Source organism: Megascapheus bottae, chromosome 6, assembly GCF_031878675.1.
Source record: "Megascapheus bottae isolate mThoBot1 chromosome 6, mThoBot2.hap1, whole genome shotgun sequence".
NCBI lineage: Eukaryota > Metazoa > Chordata > Mammalia > Rodentia > Geomyidae > Megascapheus > Megascapheus bottae.
This window is the reverse complement of record NC_143514.1, coordinates 42,139,539-42,162,488: the sequence shown is the minus strand read 5'-3', so window position 1 is coordinate 42,162,488 and position 22,950 is coordinate 42,139,539. Positions and strand designations below refer to the sequence as shown.

At 41.2% G+C, this 22,950-nt stretch overlaps 1 protein-coding gene across 1 annotated transcript in view; it reads left to right on the top strand.

Annotated features, from left to right (window-relative positions):
• Positions 1-12,517: 12,517 nt before the first annotated feature.
• Pgm1 (phosphoglucomutase 1) overlaps positions 12,518-22,950 on the top strand; it is a 52,255-nt gene continuing 41,822 nt past the window's right edge. The window contains exon 1 of the mRNA XM_090334686.1: positions 12,518-12,884. Coding sequence (XP_090190812.1) covers positions 12,639-12,884 — 246 coding nt within the window. The 5' untranslated portion in view covers positions 12,518-12,638. The remainder of the gene's footprint in view (positions 12,885-22,950) is intronic.

The window sequence follows — 22,950 nt, the reverse complement described above, 5'->3', positions numbered from 1 at the left end:
CCTTGGGCTTTCTCAAGGCTAGCACTCTACACCATAAGCCACAGTGTCAGTTCCAGATTTTTCTGTGTATGTGGTACCAAGGAATGGAGCCCAGGGCTTCGTGCATGCTAGGCAAGTACTCTGTCACTAGGCAACACTGCCAGCCCTATTAACTCTAACTTTAAAGTACTATAGTTTTGATACTTAAAATTAGTTTAAATGTTAAGGGATGACTATATTTAAGCATTGTGTGGATTTTTTATTAGATATTAGAGACACATTTTTTTAATGGCCTATGTTAGATCTATTTTTGGTTAAGGTTAAATATGAAGCTGAAACTTAATATACCACACTAATGATGCTTTGGATTTAATCCAGGAAAATGGATATGTATTTCTGACTTTGTCCACCAGAGGGTGAGCATATTATTTTCAGAGAGAAAAAGATTTCTCAGTATAGTGTCAGTCCTGTATAACTTCTAAAACTGCTTTGGCGAACTGTATTGAACACAATTCCTCTATGTATTATCCAGGCGTATGTACCTCTTTTTAATTGAAAAATTGATTTTGAACTTATAAAATGGGTCCTAAATGTTCTAGTCTTCAAAAGCTGTGACTTTCATTTCTTCATATTTTCCTAGGGAATATAGAGATAGCCCTGCTAGCTTTGCATGCCATAACATGTCTTTCTTTGCTCCTTTGTATGAGGCCTTGAGTTTGATCCCCAATGCTGAAAATAAAATGAAAAATAGACACTCTGCTATTTTTTATATATTTCTGAAAATAAGTATGGATATTTAAAAAAGGCTTTCGCAGGCTAAGAGTGTAGCTCAGTGATAGAATATGTGTCTAGAACCCGCAGGTCCCTGATTCAGTCCCCAACACTACAAACAGAAAAACATACACATATGGTAAAAAGGTTAAGATATGAGTTCATTCTTGAAAATTAAATACTTTTTAATATCTTTCAGATATAGCAAAAACATCCAGAATTTTATACAATTTTACTTTCCTTTACAGCTAAATACAGATCAACCAAGTAGAAATTCAGTCTTATAGTTGTGGATAATAGTCATCATACAAATGTAATAGTGCCAGTTAGAGAATGAGCTTTCTAACTACTTCAGATATGAATAAACAACATTGCTAAAAAGTACATTTTTTTCTGTGTCCTTTCTAGGCATCTATCACAAAATTGTATTTAGATTTCAAAAAAACTTTTCTTACTAACAAAGTAAAAATTAATCTGGAGGATATACATAGGGCCATCCAACTCTCAAGTGTCTATTACCCATTACATTAGTACCACAGTGAAGGAAGAGGCATGTTCTCTGTCCTTAGGAAAAGAAAGGCCAAGGAAATGAGTCACATGTTGGCTTACTAGAAAATATTAAATCTTAATTAGTAAACTTCAACCAGCAGGGAACTGAGAAGGAACAAGGGAAGTGATGACATTGTCCCTAAAGAAATATATTCAATACTAAACTTACATAACTGTAATCCCTCTGTATATCATCCTTTATAATATCAATAATTAAAAAAAAAAACCAGTAGAGTAGCCATAGGAGAAGACGAGAGTCTTGAAAGATTGAAGATATGGAGAAAGTATAAATTGAAACTATGTAGTGTTTAATTTTTTTTTTTTGCCAGTCTTGGGGCTTGAACTCAGGGCCTGGGCACTGTTCTTGGGCTTTCTCAAGGCTAGTTAGTGTTCTATCTATAGAGAAAGTATAACTTGAAACTATGTAGTGTTTAATTTTTTTTTTTGCCAGTCTTGGGGCTTGAACTCAGGGCCTGGGCACTGTCCTTGGGCTTTCTTAAGGCTAGTGTTCTATCACTTGTGCCATGCCACCACTTCCAGCCTTCTGGAATATGGTACCGAGATATCAAACCCAGGGCTTTGTGCAGGCTAGGCAAGCGCTCTACCACTAGGCCACACTCCTGGCCCCTGGTGTTTTAATTTTTGTCATGAATATATTTTAAGCATTAAATAATATATAAGGGACTTACTTTAATGGCTATCATAGGATACAACTCAGACTTTAAAATACTGAGAGCCTCTATGCTAACCTGTTAAGACTCATTTGCTAGAGCAAATACAAACTGGGAAGATGAGCTGGAACAACTCAGCACAGGCAGACCCCAATGTCAGCTGACTTTGAAGAGAAGATGGCAGAGACATAGAAAGCTGGGTGGAAATATTGTCTCCTACTTTTCATTTTCCCTAGAATGCCCTACTGTTGTATTTCTGCCTATTAATATCATAGGCAATAGGTCAATTAATCATGTAGCTCTTGGGTGCCTAATATGTGCAGTGCACTACTTTAGATCCTGATTATGCTGAAGTGAACAAGCCAGACAGTATTCCTGCCCTCATTAGTCTATCAGAGAAGATAAATCATGAGTATTACAGGCTGTACCTCTAACATACATTTTTTAAATGCTTCATTCTTTATGAAGCCTTTCACCCTTTCCTTAAACCATAAGAAACTGTTCCACATCTTGAGCTTTTATTCTAAAATGAGTTCCTTTTTTCTTGTGGAGTTTTTGTTTCAGATTTAAAACAAATTATATAGTTAATTTCATCCTTTTGGGAGAGTTACACAATTCTATTAACACATATAAAGACTCATATAATCATCATTACAGTTTTCTTTTTATTGTAAAGGTGGTCTACAGAGGGGTTAGAGTTACATAAGTCAGATATTAAGTACATTTTTTTTGAATAGTATAGTTTTTCTTTTCCTCCCAGTCTCCCTCCCTGCCAACTTGTATAGTTCATTTCAATATAGTGTCTAGTGTGTATCACTGTGAGTTAGTTAGTTCACCTTTTGTCCCACCGATTCTGTGCTTCCCCTTCCTCCTCCCCAAATCAGATAAACTTACATATAAGACAGAGGTACAGGGCCGGGAGTTTGGCCAAGTGGTTAAACTGCTTGCCTAGCATGCATGAAGACCCGGGTTCGATTCCTTGGTACCATATACATAGAAAAAAGCCAGAAGTGGTGCTGAGGCTCAAGGGGTAGAGCTCTAGTCTTGAGAAAGTCCAAGGACAGTGCTCAGACCCTGAGCTCAAGCCCAGGACTAGCAAAAAAAAAAAAAAAAAAAAAAAAAAGAGGTACAGAAACCAAATACAGTGACAAAAGGGAAGAGAAATGGAAGAGGTGCAGAGAGAGGGAGGAGGAGGAAGAACTGAAAAAAGAAAAAAAAATCCTCATTTCCACTTCTTGGAGTTCATTTTGATAAGCATCATTTTATATGATTGAGGAATTGAACCCAGGGCTTCATGTATGCTAGGCAAGCACAGTACCACTATGCAGCACTCCTGGCCCCAGCTAAAGATGCCTAACAACTTTTACTGTGTTGCTTTACCATTAACATATGTTGTTGCTGAGATGTTCCTTGAAGTCTTTTGTCCATTTTGTAGTTGAATTATTTTCTTACGATTAAATTCTGAGGATTTTTTTCTAAATTCTGATGTCTTTTAGAGTATATATGATGTGAAAATATTTGCTTCTAGTCTTAAATGTTCAGTCACTTCATAGGATCGTATGAAAAGTGAATTTAGTTTTGATGAAGTCCAGTTTATCAGTTTTTCCTCTGATGAATTATATTTTGGTATTAAGTTTAGAACATTTGGTACGCTCAGGTTACAAAAGATTTTTTATGACTTCTTTTAAAGTATTCTACTTTTAGCTGAGCATGGTGGCTAGCCTGAAAGGACCTGAGACTCTTATCTCCAATTAACTTCTGGAAAAGGGAAGTGGGGCTTGGCTCAAGGATAGGGTGGTAGCCTTGAGCTGAAGAGCTCAGGGACAGTGTCCAGGCCAAGTTCAAGCCCCATGACCCACCAAAAAAAAATCTACTTTTATTTTTAGCATCTATTTTTAGCATCTTGGTTGAAAAGTCAATTGATCATATAGACCCACATATTTCTGTGAGTTGATTTCTGGATTCTAGTCTATGATTTAGGTACCTTTCCCTTCACTAATACTACATTGTTCTGATTATAGTATATCTTTCAAACAAATGTGCTGGTTCATATTTTCAGTTCTTTTTTTCAGGGTTGTTTTAACTGGTTTAATTTCTTTCCCATGCCATATGTTTTAGAAATAGTTTGATTATAACTTCAAAGAATCCTGCTGTGATTTTTAACTCTATCTGCAGCTTAGGATCATTGAGTTTACCTCATCTTGGTTGAATATTTGTAATCTGTGGCTCTAGAAAAAGTGATTGATTATATCCATACTGTCAAATTTCTGTTTTGTTTTGTTTTTGCCAGTCTTGGAGCATGAACTCAGGTCCTGAGCACTGTACTTGAGCTTTTTCCTCAAGGCTAGCATTCTACCACTTGAGCCACAGCACCACTTCTGGCTTTTTTCTGTGTATGTGGTACCAAGGAATTGAACTCAGGTCTTTGTGCACGTTAGGCAAGCACTCTACCACTAGGCCAAACTCCCAGCCCTCATATTGTCAAATTTCTATATAGTTTTTTAAATTGTCTATAGGGTCGAACATGACATTTTGTTCCTGATGTTAAAAAAATGTGTCTTTTTCTTCATCAGTTTTGTTGGAGGTTTATCCATTTATTGACATTTTCAAGTTTTTCAAGTTTTTTCAGTTTCCATGAGTTTATACGATCTTTTCTTGTGACTTTAACTGTGCATAATGTTTTTTATTAGTTTGTTGGCATGTCTGGATTTTATTTTAAACTCTTTGAATATAAAGTTTTTATTTTAGATAATTAAACTGAGGATATGGATAGTATCGATAGTTTGAATGATAACATGAATCAGAGGAGAGTAAGTGACAGCAATGAACATAAACTTTCAAAGGTACTTTCAACGTAGGAAGATATTTTACAAAATCTAAAAGTAAGAAATAGCAAGGAAGAAAAAAAAAAGTAAGTATCTCATGGAAAGAAATTGTTGATACCAGCAATAAGCTGACTTTGTTAAGGCAGTGTTCAGAATATCAGGTTATATGCAGAATACTCAGTACACTGTAGCCAGTTAGTGGATAAGTAGAAAACCTCTTTGTTCAGGCAGGAATGCCTTTTGACCTTATTCTAAAAGTTGAAGCAAAACAATTTAGAACTAATTACTTCTATGATTTTTCTTGTTCTGTTCTTTTGGGACACCCATTACCCATTATTATTTCTTCTTCTTCCTCCTCTTCCTCTTCCCCTTCCTCTTCTTCCTCTTCCTCTTCCTCCTCCTCCTCCTCCTCCTCCTCCTCCTCTTCCTCTTCTTCTTCTTCTTCTTCTTCTTCTTCTTCTTCTTCTTCTTCTTCTTCTTCTTCTCCTTCTCCTTCTTCTCCTCCTTCCCCTTCCCCTTCCCCTTCTTCCTCTTCCTCTTCCTTGGCATCATCTTCTTCGTTTTCTTCATCTTCTTTTTTTTTTTTTTGATGGGTCATGGGGCTTGAACTTGGCCTGGATGCTGTCTCTGAGCTCTTCAGCTCAAGGATACTACCCTACTCTTGAGCCAAGCCCCATTTCCCGTTTTCTAGAGGTTAATTGGAGATAAGAGTCTCAGGTCCTTTTGTGCCCAGGCTGGCTTTAAACCTTGATCCTCAGATCTCAGCTTCCTGAGTAGCTAAGATTACAGGCAGGTGCCAAGGTACCCTGCCCATTACCCATTATGTTAACTTACTGGTAAACATTAGGATAGCTTTCAGTGGTAGTAGTGGTGGTATTCTGTCATTGGCTGGCCACATGAAGACACACTTTAGGTCTCCAGAGAATGAGGTCATAAGTTTCCTGTCCCATATTATGTAAAACTAAAGCATCTTTATTAGTTTTCTGTGGCCTCTGTAACAAATGATCACAAATGCTGTGATGTAAGTTAAAAATGGTTTTCTCACTGTTCTTAAGGCTGAAATCAACACATTGGGAAAAGACCTAAAAGGACAATAAGGCTGTGCTCCCTTTGGAAGTTCTAGAAACAGTGCATTCTTGCCTCATCCAGAATTTGTGACTGGCAAATGACAGGGTTTCTGACCTCATCACTTTAATCTCTGCCTGCAGAATCATACTGCCTTCTCCATTTATGTAATCATATTACCCCCAGGACATATGTTTTCAAAGGACATTATATTTAGAGCCCATCTCCAAACCCCTTTTAGGAGCAAGGAGGTGGATGATCTTTGCATCCCTAAATCCCTAAACATATTTGCCAAATCATTCTTTCCATGGATACTCACACCATCAAGGTTTGAGGGACATTATTTAATCTACCACAGCACCTAGCAGGAATTGAGAACATCGATGAAATGGGATAATGAGGATATTCATTATCTCTTGAAAAATGTCTTTTATAATCTGTATTTTTAAAAATCTTATCTTTTCTCATTTAAAATATTTAAATTTTCACATAAAATATTCATATATATTAATTCAGAGTGATATCCTTTATAGAAGATTCCAAAAATGAATTCTAGGGAAAAAGACTGATTTATCATATATCAGTTCTTTTCACATGTAGCCTCATGAATAACCATTTGACACTGAAATATGACTTCAGAAACTTACTTTTTTAGCATAGGAACAAACTTAATTTCAGAATTATAACCTTCAAATATCCAGAGTCTTATTCAAAGGTTTTACGTAGTGAATAACTTATTAGCATCAATAACAATGTCAATGCAACACAGTGTCAGTTCCATATGAACTAGTCATTTTAGCAAACCTCAAATACATCAGAAGTAATTGAGAAAAAAAGCATATAATTTAAGTCTAACAAATGAGTTAAGCTGACATTTGCAATATTTCAATGGAAATTTGGGTTTAGTATAAAGTCACCAATTATTTGTCAGCTGTAAATTATTGAAAACTTTTCTCATTGCTAATCTTCCACTTATCTCTTCACAATTTATCCATGTCACTATTTTTAAATATTTATTTTGTTAGCATATGTTAATTGCACAAAGGGAGTTATGTCCATACTTGCATAAACCATACTTTAAAATCACTCTTTACTTTTTATATCTCTCGCCCATATTTTTAAATAATTTTAATAGATTTCATTATCTTGTTTTCAAACATACAATGTACTTTGATCATATTGATCCTGTCATGAACTTGTGCTTACAGAGATCCTCTCTCTCCTCCCTCCTTTCACACTGATGTTAGTTCTCTGAAGTTCTGGAGGAATTTAGCAATGAGCTCATCTGGCTCTGAGATTTTCTTTGTGGAGACACTCTATTATTGTTTCAATTTCTTTTCACACTGTTATGTTCAACTGGTTTATGTCCTCTTGGTTCAATTTCGATAGGCCATCTGTGTGTAGAAATTTATACATTCCTTTTAGATTTTGTGCATCATCATAAAATTTTCACAATTTTCTCTAATGATCACCTGAATTTCATAGATAATTTTGGTTATATCTCCTTTCATCTCATCTCTGATTTTACTAATTTGGGTCTTTTCTCACGTTTGATTAGTTTGGCTAAGGATTTGTTAATCTTGTTTTTCTTTTCAAATGACAGGCTCTGTCTCATTGATTCTTTACATAGTTCTTTTAGTTTCTGTTTCATTAATTCTTGCTCTTATCATTTTTTTCTTCCTATCTTCTTTTGAGTTTAGTTGTTCTATTTTTCTAAGAGGTTGAGGTATACTATTTAATTATTTATTCGAGACATCTCTAATTTTTTTAATATAACCACTCATAGCTATAAACTTTCCTTTTAACACTTGTTTGATATATGTCTAGAAGATTTTGGTGGATTGTTTGTTTTCATTTGATCCTACGAATGTTGTTATTGTTGCCAGAATTCTTTAGTGATTCACTGATTATTCAAAAGTATTTTGTTCAGTATCCATGTATTCTAATGTTTTTTGTAATTTCTATTGCTTTTCACTTTTAGCTTATTTTACTGTAGCCTAATAAAATATGGGAATGGGCTGGGGAGGTGGCTTAGTGGAAGAGTACTTGCCTTACATGGGTTTAATTCCTCAATACTGCACACACAGAAAAGGCCAGAAGTAGCATTGTGGCTCAAGTGCTAGAGTGCTAGTCTTGAGCAAAAGAAGCTCAGGGACAGTGCCTAGTCCCTGATTTCAAGTCCCAGAACTGGCAATAAGTAAAAAAATACATACATACATACATACAGGAAGTTATTTTAATTTTCTTTTATCTGTTAAGACTTGTATTTCCTAAAATTTGTTCTGTTTTGGAGAAGATTCTGTGGGCTGCAGAGATGAAGCATATTCTGTGCTGTTTGATGGAATATTCTGTTGATGTCTGTTAAATCCACTTGATTGATAGTGTCATTTAACCTTGAAGTTTCTTTATTCTTTTTTTTTTGTTGTTGTTGTTGGTTGTAGGTCTTAAACTCTAGGCTTGGGCACTGTCCCTGAGCTCTTTAGCTCAAGGCTATGCTCCACCACTTGAGCCACAGTGCCATTTCCTAATTTTTTTTTTTGTCTCAGTGACCTAGCATTGATGAGAGTAGGATATTAAAGTCACTCACTGTTAGGGTATTGGAATCTATACTTTACTTTCATTTTCGTTAGTAGTTGTTTTATAAAAGTGGATGGATAGCTAGGAATTTGGCCTAGTGGTAAAAGTGCTTGCCTAGCATGCAGGAAGACCCGGATTCGATTCCTTGGTACCACATACATAGAAAAAAACTGGAAGTGGTGCTGTGGCTCAAGTGGTAGAGCTCTAGCCTTGAGAAAGTCCAAGGACAGTGCTCAAGCCCAGAGTTCATTCCCCATGACTGGCAAAAAAAAAAAAAAAAAAAAGTAGATACACCAATGTGCAGTTCATATGTTTACCATTGTTATATTCTCTTAGGGGACTGTTTCCTTTATCAGTATATAAAGTGGTCATTTTTGTCTCTCCTAAGTTTTGTTTGTGGACTGCTTTGTTAGATAGGAGTACGTGCAGATAAGCTACTTTTGCTCTTTTTCCTGTCCCAGTCCTGGGGCTTGAACTAATGTCCTTAAACAGCCTTTGTGCACAAACTTTGTACTCTACCACTTGAGCCATACCTGCACTTCCAGGTTTTTCGTGGTTTATTGGAGTACAAGTCTCACTGGCTTTTCTGCCTGGGCTGGCTTTCCTCTGAAACCCTCAGATCTCAGCCTCCTGAGTACCTATGATTACAGGTGTGAGCCACCAGAGCCAGAATCATGTAAGGTTTTTTTGTTATTTTATTTTATTTTATTTTATTTGCCTTCAAGCATTGAGGGTTAGTTTTTCCTGTTCCTTTTTCTATGTTTCTATGTTAGCTCAATCTATTTTGGCAGTTATTTTCTTTTAAAAATTTTTTATTATCTTTAATTGTACAAAGGAGTTGCCATTTAACAAAGCAGTTTATGAATTCAATATATTTTGATCAATGTCACCCCCTTCAACGCTCTGACCCATCCCTCCCCTACCCACCACCTCTTTCTTCTTATTTTGTAAGACATACCTAACAGGTTTTGGAAAGATTCTTTTCTAGTCCTATCTGTTTAATGCCCTGTCTGTTTAATATTCCTGTATTTAGATGACCATCTGCTTCTCATGGACTTTGCTGTCAGTGCTGGCTTTGAACCATGACCTCAGATCGCAGCCTCCTAAGTAGCTATGATTACAGGAGTGAGCCACCAGCACCAGGGAACTCGCATATCTTTTTAAATAGTTTCTCTGGCTGATGCCAGAAGAGGAGGCTTTCAATCATGAGAAGGTCTCCAGTGCCTGATAGATTGTAGCTGAAGACCATCCAATAAATGAGGATCCCAATCCTATGTCTGCAAGGGAACTCATCCTGACAATGACACAAATACACTGTCAAAAAATAAAAGCAGGTCAAATTTTTAAAAAGAATTTAAGGTGCATACAAAGAACAACTCACAAACTGGCAGTGTTCTAATCAAAAGTGAGAAGGTCAGATTAGAGCCAGCTATACTACACTTATAAAGCAGGAAGTATTTTGACCTTCTTCATAATTAGCTGTTAACCATTAACATTTCCTTAAAGGCAATCAAAGTTGTTGAAGCTGATCTGTCTCTAGCTGGTTATTCTAATTTTAGTTCATCACCATGATGAGGACACTTTGTGGTTTGTTTTTGATTACACTAGCAGGGGCTATACTCAACTAAGCTTTCAATGTCAAAACTGTGGCCTCTTACTACTACCCATCTTTAACATTTGGAAGCAAATTCTTCCCCGAGTGTCTGGATAAAAGTGCTTGGTCAACACTGATTTTAGTCTTGTTATAGACCTTCAACATTGAACCGAACAAAATCTGCCCAGATTTCTGCTTAATAAATAGATGTTTTCAACCACTACATTTGTGGAACTTTGATGCACAGTGGTAGAAACGAATACAAAGGGGAATATAATATAGAAACATAATTACCAGGTGGAAAGAACCATGAAGACCACTTTGCATTTGTCACTGGAGTCCTGCCCAGTTAACTCCTGACATAGAAGCAATAATAAACAGCCACTAAGATTTAGACTGATTTGTTAAGCAGTGGAGAGTAAGTGAAAGAAGTGTAAATCCAGTCCCCTGAAGCAGAAAGTCCAAAGAAGTGAATGAAAGGAACATGGGATCTAAATTTGAGCCCACTACTTAATGAAGTACCATTTTTTGAGTGTGTGTGCGTGCGTGCGCACATGTACTCTATGTAATCTAGGTTGGCCTCAAACGCATTCCTTCTGCCTCCACTTCCTAAGTGCTTCGATCACGGGTATGTGTAGTTATAAACACTGTGGTAGGAACTGTATCTAACCAACAGATATCCCTAAAACTATACTTTCTATGCTATATTTTCACTTTGAGCTAGAATCTTGAGTACATTCATTAATCCTTTATTAATTTTCTTTCCTTTCATTTTTTTCTTTTAACCAGTCCTGTGGCTTGAAATCAGGGCCTAGGCTGTGTCCCAGAGCCTCTCTGTTCCTAGGCCAGCGCTTTATCACTTGAGCCACAGCACCACTTCCAGCCTTTTCTGTTTATGTGGTACTATAGTAGGAAATGAACCCATGGATTCATGCATGCTTGGCAAGCACTCTACCACTAAGCCATATTCCCGGCCCTTACATTCTTGCTTATACTACTTAATTCACAAGATTAGCTATTAACTGTGAATTTCTGTGTAAATACTAGAAATTATGGAAAGTACCAGTTCAAAATTCAGTTTTCATGAAAGTTCACAGTGGTGACATCAACACAATACATATGGACAGAACACATACTAATTTTTCAATGTGTGTATCAACACTTGGTTTCTGAGAAACAACTCACCTTTCTTGCCTGATGGCCAGTTAACCACCAACAGAAGCATGAACAGAAGCTAATTCACAGGTTAACATTAGGGAATTAGGGAAGGGGAGCTACTATTCCAGGGCTTTTGTTTCCTGCTAGATTGCTAGCCTATCAGTTGATTATGAGGAAGTCACCTCGCTTGAGCACCAGAGTAGTTTCAAAAGCATCCCCAGGCAATTCTACTGCATCTCCCCGACTGAAGATTATTGACATGTAGAACCCCATTCTTTCAGAAATCAGGTCTGTGCTTAGCAAATGTCCCCAGCTTACACATCCTGTAAAAATAAGGTTTATTACTACTTCCCCAAAAGGACACAAAGCTCATCAGAGAGGACAATCACTCCATGTCAGCTTATATTTGCACTTGTGTTGATCAAAGCAACGCTGTACATTTCCTAGTCTCCAAACCTGATGACAGATCATGGAGCTCTAGTTTTGGGGTTAAACTTGGGTTGGACTGCTGTATGCACTGGAAATCCTGATGAAGCATTTTATTCTTTCAAAATTTAGTTTTGAGCCATGTGCCAGTGGTTAATGCCTGGAATACTAGCTACCCAGGAGGCTGCGTTCTGCGAATCATAGTTCAAAGCCAGCCAGGCAAGAAAGTTTGTGAGCCTCTGTCTCTTAGCACTGGCCCTTAGTTTTCTTGCCCCAAGGCAAGCTCTCTACCACTTGAGCCACACACAGCTCCACTTCGGGCTTTCAGCAGAATACAACCTTGAATCTCAAGATTATCAGCCTCCTGACAAACTAGGATTACGAGCGTGAGCCATGAGCTCTAAGCCAGAACAACTTTTAGAACCATTACATACTCGATACACATTCTGACCAACCAACCAGAGCACAGGGAAAACAGTGAGTGAAATAAGACCTTTGGAGTTGATTTCTTTTCCAACTCAAACACCCTTCCATTTTGGGAGATCATGGAAACAAGCAGTCAGGAAACCTATTTCTGTCCTGAGCAGGTTTTCAGAAAGTTATCTACACCAGATATTCTAAGCAGACCACAGAAAATCATTACACTGAACCGGGCGTTGACCCCTCTCCTCCCTCCCCACCCCTTGCCCTCTGACCAGATCACCACGACTCCACCCCTCCACTTGGAGGTCGAGTGGAGGTTTCTCTCAACCGTGCTAGGGTTTAGGGAGGCGGGTCAGTCAGGGAGGCTCCACCCCCTTTACTGGAGTCCTGGCTGGACCAGCGGGGAGGTGGGCTGACCACAGAAGGAGGGCTCGGGCCCTGCCCCTTGCCCCAGCGCCCTGCCCCTTTAAGGAGGAGGGCCGGGCGCGGCCCGCTGAGCCGGCGCTGCCCCCGCCCGCGCCCCAGAGCAGCTGCAGCCCCCGTCGCAGCCGCCCCCTCGGTGAGCCTCGTCCGCCCCGCGCCCGGCTGCCAGTCGCCACCATGGTGAAGATCGTGACGGTGAAGACCCAGGCGTACCCCGACCAGAAGCCCGGCACGAGCGGGCTGCGGAAGCGGGTGAAGGTGTTCCAGAGCAGCGCCAACTACGCGGAGAATTTCATCCAGAGTATCATCTCCACCGTGGAGCCCGCGCTGCGGCCCGACGCCGTCCTGGTGGTGGGCGGGGACGGCCGCTTCTACATGAAGGAGGCCGTCCAGCTCATCGTCCGCATCGCCGCCGCCAACGGGGTAAGGGGGCCCCCGGAGGCGGGGAGGGAGGGATCCGCCCCCCCGCCCCACCCCCTGCTCTGCGGGCCGCCGCGTGAGCGACGTGCGGCCCCGGCTCGGCCCGGCCCGCTGCGGCCCCGCCTCTTCCGCGCGCCGCACCCGGCCTCCGATCCCCGCTCCGTCCGCTGCGGGGTCGGGGTTCAGGTGGGGACACCGGCCGCCCGTCGGGCGATCGGAGCTGGTCCCTGACCCCTGGGGGTCGGGAGGCGTGGGCAGCCTTGACCTTGGGCGGCTAGACCCCTCTCTCCGCCTCCTGCCCCTCCCTGGTCCGCGGTACTGGCTCCCAGCGGCTCTCTGGGCCTCTGACATTTCCATTTAACCTTTGCCGGCTCTCGGGATACTGTTACAGCCGGCACCCCGAAAGCTGAGACCGCCGCCGTCTTGCTCAGAACCCCTTGCCTCGCGCCTGCTATTCTGGGCTGCGTCTGGCACCTCCTTGTGGCTGGGAGGAGGGTGCCTCCGGGCCAGGGTGGCCTGGGCACCCCCCGCCCCCACACACACACCGGGGCGCTGGGCCTGCGGATCGTGGCCGGCAGCTGCCAAGCCTCTCTCTCCTCCGAGTTTGCTTTGAGAGGGCAGAGCTTCTGCCTCTGCCTGGCCTACTTTCCCCGGAGCACACACAGGCTTTAGAAGAGTCTAGTCCCTGCAGTCCCTGCCACCAAAGGGGACCGAGAGCTGTATTTTCATTCAAACTGAAACATGCCCAAGAGCATTCTTAAGCAAGCAGTTTTGGCTGGCCAGGAAATGATTGCAACACCCAGGTTGACATCTGAGGATCGGGCAGATTTTGAAACTTAAAAATGTGTGTGTGTGTGTGTGTGTGTGTGTGTGTGTGTGTGTGTAAATCCTAATGAATGAAAATACGGATTAAAAATTTTAATGTCTGTTTTTCATTTTATTTTATTTCTGTTTATGTGATCCTAAGGAATTGAACTCAGGGCCCCATGTATGGTAGGCAAGCACTCTATTACTAAGCCACATTCCCTGCCCGAAAATGTGGATTTGTATAATTGGTCATTTCTTCTATCTTTTCTAAAGCGTTCTAAGGAACAAATTTTCAATATTTAGAGTAAGAGTTAACTTATACACAACTCTTCTGGGCTCCATTACTATTGGCAGTGGCATTATTCATCATAGTAATACTTTGTCTTAGTTTATTTACTGTTACTGCAAGCTGTTTTGCCAAGTACCAGGATAAGCTCTTCACTTGCATGCCATCCACCCTCCTGCAAGGCAACTAGAGGTAGTTGCCACCGTGGTACATTCAAGTCATCTGTGAGAGGACTGGGGCCTGGGCAGGCCAGTCACTTGCCAGAACTACAGTGGCAGCACTGAGAACCCAATCCAGACTTACCAATTCCAAGATCCAGAGCAGCTCAGACCAGGGTCTTGTCCTTAAGCAGCTTGCAATATAGTGGAAGCTTTAGAGTCTGAATGGAAACCCTTTTGAGAATAGTGTTGGTTAAGACAAAACAAGGTCTTAGAACTTGGTCATTTTTTAGCTACTTTCCTGTTCTCTGTCCTCTTTTAGCCAAACTTTGTAAAAGTTTGTTGTAGTTATTTCTCTTTTCCCACCACTCACCCCCCTACCTGCCTCTAGTTCTTCTTCCTCCATCTTTACTGAAATGCTCTTGCCGAAGTTAACCAGTGGTTGCTAAATGCAGAGAACATAGATTTCATCTTGACCTTTTTTGTGCCTTTGGCATGGTTGACTTCACACGCCTAACAATCTTGCTTCCCAGCCTAGGTCATTATCCAGATCTCACATGTTTTGTAATGTCCTCTGTGAACTATTACCCAAGTTTCTTTCCTCAGCTTTCTGCTCTTTGATTTTTCTCTCCCTTCCCCCCAGCTCCCTCATTTCACCAGGAGTTTAAATGTACTAGTCCTCTGCCAGTATCTTCATAAAATCTTTCTTTATTCAGCATCTCTTCTTCCTGTTTTCGTCCTGCCTAACTGCTTCCTTCCCACTGTTACCTGTAGTATGGATTAATGAGATTCCACTGAAATGGAAATCAGGTTTTCACACCATAGGTCCAGAGTCCAAGAGTCCCAAATTAGGTCTGACCACTCGTTCCATATGCCAAATAAGAGACATGATGAAGGGCAGAGAAAGGAAATTCATTACATGGCAACCATAGGAAGGCAGCACCACAGTACACCTTCCGCCATCTTCAATGTACGGACATTGGCCAGTTAGGTTAAAGAAGAACTGGGGACAGGGAATGAAAAAGGTAAGCATAGTTAAAACTGTCCTAGGTCACAGGTGTGTGACCTGGTTGGCCACTGGCTTGTTCTTTGTCCTTGGAGGAGTTCTGGAGAAGTTGTTGTTACCAGAAAACAGGAACAAGATTGTCTCCTGAAGTTTTGGCTCTTTGCTTGTTTGAGGGGCCATTTGCTTTCCACACAAGGTGGCTTCTCTGTGAATGTGGTCTTTCTTGGCATCCGTGGTAATTGCAAAGTTGACTGTAGCAGAGAGTAGTTCAGGTCAAAGATCACAGGTTCAAAGTCAAGGGACTTTGCATTCATTCACAGGACCTGGCAGAAACAATTTTTTTGTTGTTGTTTTGGTCAGTCCTGGGCTTGAGCTCAGGGCCTGAGCACTGTCCTTGGGCTTTCTCAAGGCCAGAGCTCTACCACTTGAGCCTCAGCACCACTTTCAGATTTTTTTCTATGTATGTGGTACCAAGTAATTGAACCCGGGTCTTTGTGCATACTAGGCAACCATTCTACCAAGTAGGCCAAACTCCTGGCCCCCAGAAACATCTTTCAAGTTGCCTCATGTGAAGTGTTCTGTTTACAGATGGTAGTCCCCCACTGGAGTAAAGGCTTCCTTAAGATAGGATCTGTGTCTTACCTTGGCAAAGCATCTCCTTAGTATTGGTATTGGTCCTTGGCTTGGTCCAGGGCCTCTTACCATTCTCAAGTTCTTCTGTTTAGAATGTATGTAACTGAGGCATATCCTCTATTTTTAAATATCTATATGTTATTTTTATAGCTCCTTCCCACCCCCTAGCTCTGAGCTGAGGACCCAGCTAGGGCCTTGCACTTGTCAGGCAAGTGCTCTTCCACTGAGCTAAATCTCCAACCCCCGTTTGTTACTTACAGTGGCCAGTACAGGGTAAATGTTATAGAAGTAGTTATATTGGATTTTTATTTTTTCTTTTCCTTTTTTTGTGATGTTTTGGGGCTTGAACTCAAGGCCTGGGCACTGTGGTTAGTTGGTAAGAGTCTAAGGGACTTTCTTGCCTTGGCTGGCTTCAAACTGCGATCCTCAGATGTCAGCCTCCTGAGTAGAATTACAGGTGTGAACCGCCAGTGCCCGGCCTTGCATTTCTATTTGATTTTATTTTAGTGATTCTGTTTCTTCCAAATATTATTATTATGTATTGTTGAGTGAAGTCTGTAGATGTAGAACCCATGGATACAAGGGGCAGGTTATATGTGCAGTACGTGGGGCAAGATAGCCTTCGATGAATTCTTGTTCAGTTAATTCTGATTTGTGAGTCCCATATATATTATAGCACTTAACTTGAAGCTAGCAAATAGTTGGTGGCCAACAGATATTTTCATTCATTAAATACTTTCTGTGTGCTTGCTATCATGGGGAGAGAGAGGAAGAGTGGAGTGGGGGGAGGGAGGGGTTGCTGAATTGAATTTTAAAGGAGGAATTGGAGTTAGATGTGCTACAGGAGGAATTCTTGGCAGAATGAGAGTGGGACTGTTGTTCTCTTGGGCAAGTCATTTACTTCCTGATCTTTGTATTTTCAAGGCTAGGAATTGAACCTTGGACTTCACTAGGATAGACAATCACTCTACTGAACTATATCTTCAGCGTCATTGATAAAAGTTGGAAATGCTCATACATATTCAGAGATGTTATTGTGAAAATTAGATAAAACACATTTACGCCAACTGGTGATGGCTCATACCTATAATCCTAGGTACGCAGAAGGCTAAGATCTGAGGATCCCTATTTGAAGTCAGTTTGGCCAGACAAATGGAAGAAACTCTTATCTCTTAATTAACCAGTGTAATGCCAGAAGTGGAAATGTGGCTCAAGTAGTAGAGTGCCAACCTTGAGCAAAAAAGCTCAGAGACAGCGCGCAGGCCCTGAGTTCAAGTTCCATGTCTGGTATACAAACACACACACACACACACACACACACACACACACACACACACACACACACACTCACATACAAATGCAAACACTTGAGGCTTACTCTCTGCATTTACAATTAAGAAAATGTTAAAATTCAGTAGAGTGGGGCCGGGAGTATAGCCTACTGGTAAAGTGCTTGCCTAGCATGCACAAAGCCCTGGATTTGATTCTTTGCTATCACATACACAGAAAAAGCCAGAAGTGATGCTGTGGCTCAAGTACAGAGCACTAGCCTTGAGCAAAACTTATCCAACGACAGTGTCCAGGCCCTGAATTCAAGCCCCAGGACTAGCAAAAAAAAAAAAAAATTCAGTAGAGGTTAGTGAAATTAAACTTTTGTTTCTTCTTTTTCTTTTCTTCATTTCTTTTCTTTCTTTCTTTCTTTCTTTTTTTTTGGTGAAGGGGTTTGAATTCTGGGCTTGGGCACTGTCCTTGAGTTCTTCAGCTCAAGGCTACACTGCTCTACTACTTGAGCCACAATGCCATTTCGGGTTTTCTGGGGATTAATTGGAGATGAGTTTCATGGACTTTTTGTGCCTGGGCTGGCTATGAACTTCCATCCTCAGATCTCAGCCTCCTGAGTAGCTAGGATTACAGGCGAGAGCCACCAGTGCCCAACCATTTTTTGTTTCTTTTTTCCTCTGGACCTCTTGGAAACAAGAGAGGGCGCTGTCTAAGCATCCTGAATTAACAGCCCTTGAGCTAAGTAAATGGTCCCCTTTTAGAATCAATTGCTGCTTGCACCAAAGTGGGCCTCACATGTATGTTTCAGAAAGTAAGGGCTCTGTGTTCTCAGACCAAACCAGCAAAAGAGCTAGAGGAGTGGCTCAAGCAATAGAGACCTGCCTAGCAAGCACAAAGCCTGAGTTGAAACCCCAGTTAATCCCATTTCCCAAACACACACACACACACAACTTCTTTAATTTTGATGGGCGTCTACATGATTGTTTTCCCTTTGTAGATGTGTTCTGATTTTTGTATCAGCCATTAAGAAACCAGAATAAACACATACCTTTTCTGTCTAGAAATCTATAGTTCTTCAGGAGATATAAGAACCAAAAAATAAATTTATAGAGAAACAGCAGAAATAGAAAAGGGAGAGAACATTTTGGACTAGGAAAGAAGATGTGGAAAATATAGGGTTTCTTGAGTTGATAAACAGAAGGGACAGCCATTTTTCAGGGAAAGGGAACAGCCAGGAGAGGACTTTTTTTTTTTTTTTAAGAGTCAGACAGTTATAAAGAATCTTTGTCCTATGAAGTTGTTGTATGTTATACACACACACACACACACACACACACACATATATATATATATGTATAGCCCATTGTTACGTAAAGTCTTATAATCAAATTGTTAGAGATTCTCTTTCTTGGTTTCACTAATGTACTCTCAAAAATATTTTTTCCTTTTTATTTTTATTGGTAGTGGGTTTGAACTCAGTATGTAGTATCTCATATTTATGATGATCTGGATTATACTCCTATTTATGTTTCCTGAGTAGGTAAAAGGACAAGTACTTTGTACCTTGTACCATCATCCTTTGCTTTAGCTTTTTTTTTTTTTTGGTGGGTCATGGGGCTTGAACTCTGGCCTGGGTCCTGTCTTTGAGAGCTCAAGGCTACTGCCCTACCCCTGGGCCTGGGTGTTGTCCCTGAGCTCTTCAGCTCTAGGCTATTGCCAAACCCTTGAGCCAAGCCCCACTTCCCATTTTCTAGAGGTTAATTGGAGATAAAGAGTATCAGGTCCTTTTGTGCTCATCCTTAGCTTTTATTAATTGAGTTGGAGCCTCTTGGAGTCTTTGCTCCGATGGCCTTGATCCTCCTCTTCTCCCAAATAGCTACCATTATAGGCAAGATCTATAACATCCAGCTTTTCCTTCATTCTTAGGCAAACCTAATTTCCACAAAGCTTTAAAAAACTGAAAAGAAAAGCATTTTCCCTGTTCAAAATAAAGCTTTTTTCCCCTCTTTGTAAACAAGACTAGATAAAGAAGAGTGACATATTAATATGTTCCAGGGTGAAGCAGAGGTGAGCGAGACTGACATGGTGGAGATATAAGGTGATACTCTGCCTGCCATGCCCCTACCTTTGTATTTGGATCTTATACTTTACAAAAAACAACGGCTGTAAAAACAAACCTTATGTATTGCTCAAGACAATTCCGCGTGCATTGCTTCACTTCCTCTCCACAGTAAACCTTTTAGGTATCCCAAGTCACAAGGTCAGGGAAAGAGATTGGGATTTGCCCTCTTCCCTGCCTGTCCTAGACTTTGGGAGATGATTACAGTAAAAAGTAAAGACCCTCCCCCAACTCCCAACTCCCACAGAATCATGTCCTAATGGCAGGTCCCACTGGGAGAGATAGAGAATACAGCTGATATGTATGTGTGTGTGACATTTTAAGCAGGAAATGAGGATTTTTTTTTTTTTTTTGCTAGTCCTGGGCTTGAGCTCAGGGCCTGAGCACTGTCCTTGGATTTTTCTCAAGGCTAGAACTCTACCACTTGAGCCTCAGCACCACTTCTGGCTTTTTCTATGTATGTGGTACCAAGGAATTGAACCCGGGTCTTCGTGCATGCTAGGCAAGCATTCTACCACTAGGCCAAACTCCCGGCCCCAGGAAATGAGGATTTTATACAGGGAAGTTGCATGTAGGTCTTGCTCCGTGGGCAGAAGCCATTTTTCTCACTTCTAGATTAAATTACAACCAGTTTATGGAATCTCAATGAGAAAGAGGAGGCGGAATCTACACAGGGACAACTGTTCTCCCTTTGCTATCCCTGTTTAAAAAAGAAAGAAGAAAACTGAGCTTGTAGATGATAGTCCTAGGACCAAGTGTTTTTCCTGAGATCAATGGTGACAAATTAGCAACTGTCATACAGGGAACGGCCTTTTTTTTTTTTTTTGGTCATGGGCCTTGAACTCTGGATCTGGGCACTATCCCTGAGCTCTTTAGCTCAAGGCTACCGCTCTACCACTTGAGTCCCAACACCACTTCTGGTTTTTGGTGGTTAATTGGAGGTAGGGTTTCACAGACTTTAGTGCACAGGCTGGCTTTGAACTGTGATCCTCAGATCTCAGCCCCCTGATTAGTTCAGATTGCAGGTGTGAGCCATCAGCACCCAGCAGTTCGGGATTTTTTGTTAGATGTTTTCCACAGTTCTTCTTTGGTGGAAACGTAAGAGAGAAAAATATGCTGTAGAAACTTTAATAATAACATAACCATAGCATGTAGCTATGAAAGCTACATGAAAGCTATCTTTCATACTGAACTATTTTGGGATCCACAGAAACTATAGAAGCATAACAAATTCCCGTTGGCTGTGTAGGAGGTGGCCACAGGGAGGGGAGTTGAGGATGGTTTGAGGGAATTATTGATTTCTGATCATGTCAGTATCATCTTAGGAAGAAGCAGAAGTGGCATTTTAACATGGGCTGGGTTCTAGAGTTGGAGTGGAAGATGGCAGTTCAGTACAGTCCAAAGTTTCCTTGACATCCCTTACACAAGCATCACATTAGAGAATTGTGTGGCATAACATATACATCCTACAGACCAGAAGAACTCTCAGCACAGTTCAGACTTTGAGAGACATAAGAACCAGGGCTGAGCAAGAGTGTGGGGCCATTAAGAGAAAGGATGGCAGGATTACCTGTACCATTTAGCCCCTCCCCCTTTCCTAATCATCTTTTTGACAGTTATACATTGTTAAATTTGTGTAAGAGAAATTACTTATGTGATGGGACTAAAGTGCAAATTTCTGCTGTCACTCAGAGATGCACATATGGGAAGCATCTCAATCGTAATTCAACACATGTGACCTGGAGCGTGATGCCCCTAGGGCTTTCTCCCAGGCTCATTCTTGAAATCTCTGTTAGATTTTTTTTCCCCCATCAAAGCTTGGTTTTCCCTTTGTAGCTTAGTTCTGGCTGCTCCGGAAGATTACACTTTGAGGTTCCTCTAAAATCGAATCTGATATAACCCACGTAGCCTACATTTGAAGCCAAATAATATGTATGCTTAACGTAAATTGAACTGTTGTAGCAAAGACTCAATGCAATTGACCAAATAGAATTTTTCCCCTCGTAATTTGATGTTAGCAGGCTAGAACTGGCGTGACAGATCTGGTGTTTGAACACAGCCTACCTTTAGTCTTGTGGCTCTGCCATCTAAAGGGGTTGAGCACCGGATTATACCCACGTTTTAGCCATGTTTGGCCATGGGAAGATGGGAAGGCAAGTGTGTTGGTCATCTTTCTGTTATTCTAACAAATATTTGGGGAAAATCCACCATAAGGATAGGAAAGATTTATTTTGAGTCACAGTTGATCATCAAACCGCCCTGTTGCTTTGGGCCTGCAGTAGCACAGTACAGCATGGTGACAGTGTGTGGTGGGGAGGGGGCCTACACACCCCTCAGCAAAGAGGAAAGGGCTGGCCCTGTAGCCATGGACTGGGGCTCATCCCTTTACCGAGGGGTCTTTGGGGATGCTTACTCATGGCATGGACCATGTAGCCCTTTCAAATACAGAAATTTTGTCAGGCACTGATGGTTCATGTCTGTAATCCTAGATACTCAAGATGCTAACGATCAAAGAGGATCACGATTCAAAGCCAGTTCAAGCAGGAAAATCTCTGAGACTCTTATCACCAATTAACCACCAAAAAGCGCTGGAAGTGAAGCTGTAGCTCAAGTGGTAGAGCTCTGGCCTTGAGCACAAAAGCTAAGGACAGCACCTAGACACCTGAATTCAAGCCCAAGGAGTCTCTCTCTCTCTCTCTCTCTCTCTCTCTCTCTCTCTCTCTCTCTCTCTCTCTCTCTCACACACACACACACACACACACACACACACACACACACACACACACACATAAAATCTGGAAAATATTTGCTTCATTCCTGTTATCAGTCCACTGGTTTGATCTATCATTCAGATGCATTTATTTGTGAGAAAAGCTGGAAATGCTGACTTTTCATTGGGAGGCATATGATCACCTAAAATGTCATTGTTACTTTAACAAAGGAAGGGAAAACTCAAAAGCCATGCCCTCGTTAGGCAGTTTAATGTCTCCATCTGTTCTGTTTTTCTCCATCAGGCTTCTATGACTCAACTTAAAAGCAAATTATTAGTCACCTCTACCCCATTAATAATATGTGTGTATGTAAATAGATAAATGACAGATTGATATGACTATCAATGGTGGGGAGAGGAGAGTGCTGTGCAGGTATATATGGCCAGATGCGTAGGGCAGCCACTAGCCTAGATTTTGTATTACACTGGCTAGCAATAGGCTCCCTTCCTGGTACAGAGTAGGTCCACAAAGAGCCATGATTTCACCTTCAGAGATGAACACTCTTCATCTTCGAGAGCCTCAGCACTTACCTAGTAGTGAACATTGACAAGTAGACCCTGAGCCTTTGCAAGGGCTGCCTAGCTTTTATACCTTGCCTCCTGTTGCTGGAAAGTGGGAGTGAGGAGGGCAGGGGCTGGGTTTGCAGTAGCACACATGCGTGCACATGTGTGCATGGAAAGGGAATAGTGTAATTCTTTCTGGTTTCTCAGCAGACTCTCTATCCAGGGTGGACTAAAAAGGCGAGGGAGGGGACATTTGTGGAGAATAGCTTCTTTGTTTTCATCAGTGTAAGCAATCAGATTTCTTCTTCCTCCTTCTCCTCCCCATCTTCCAAATGTCTTTGAACTTATAGATCTCAGTTAGTATTGTATCCTGCCACATCTCCGCTGTGGGAACTGCACATTTACTCCAGCAATGCATCCTGGGAGCATAGGAAACTCCTCCGTGGGAGTTATTTTTCAGCTAGTCATTTTATGGGTCACCAAGGAAAGCCAGTCACATTACTTT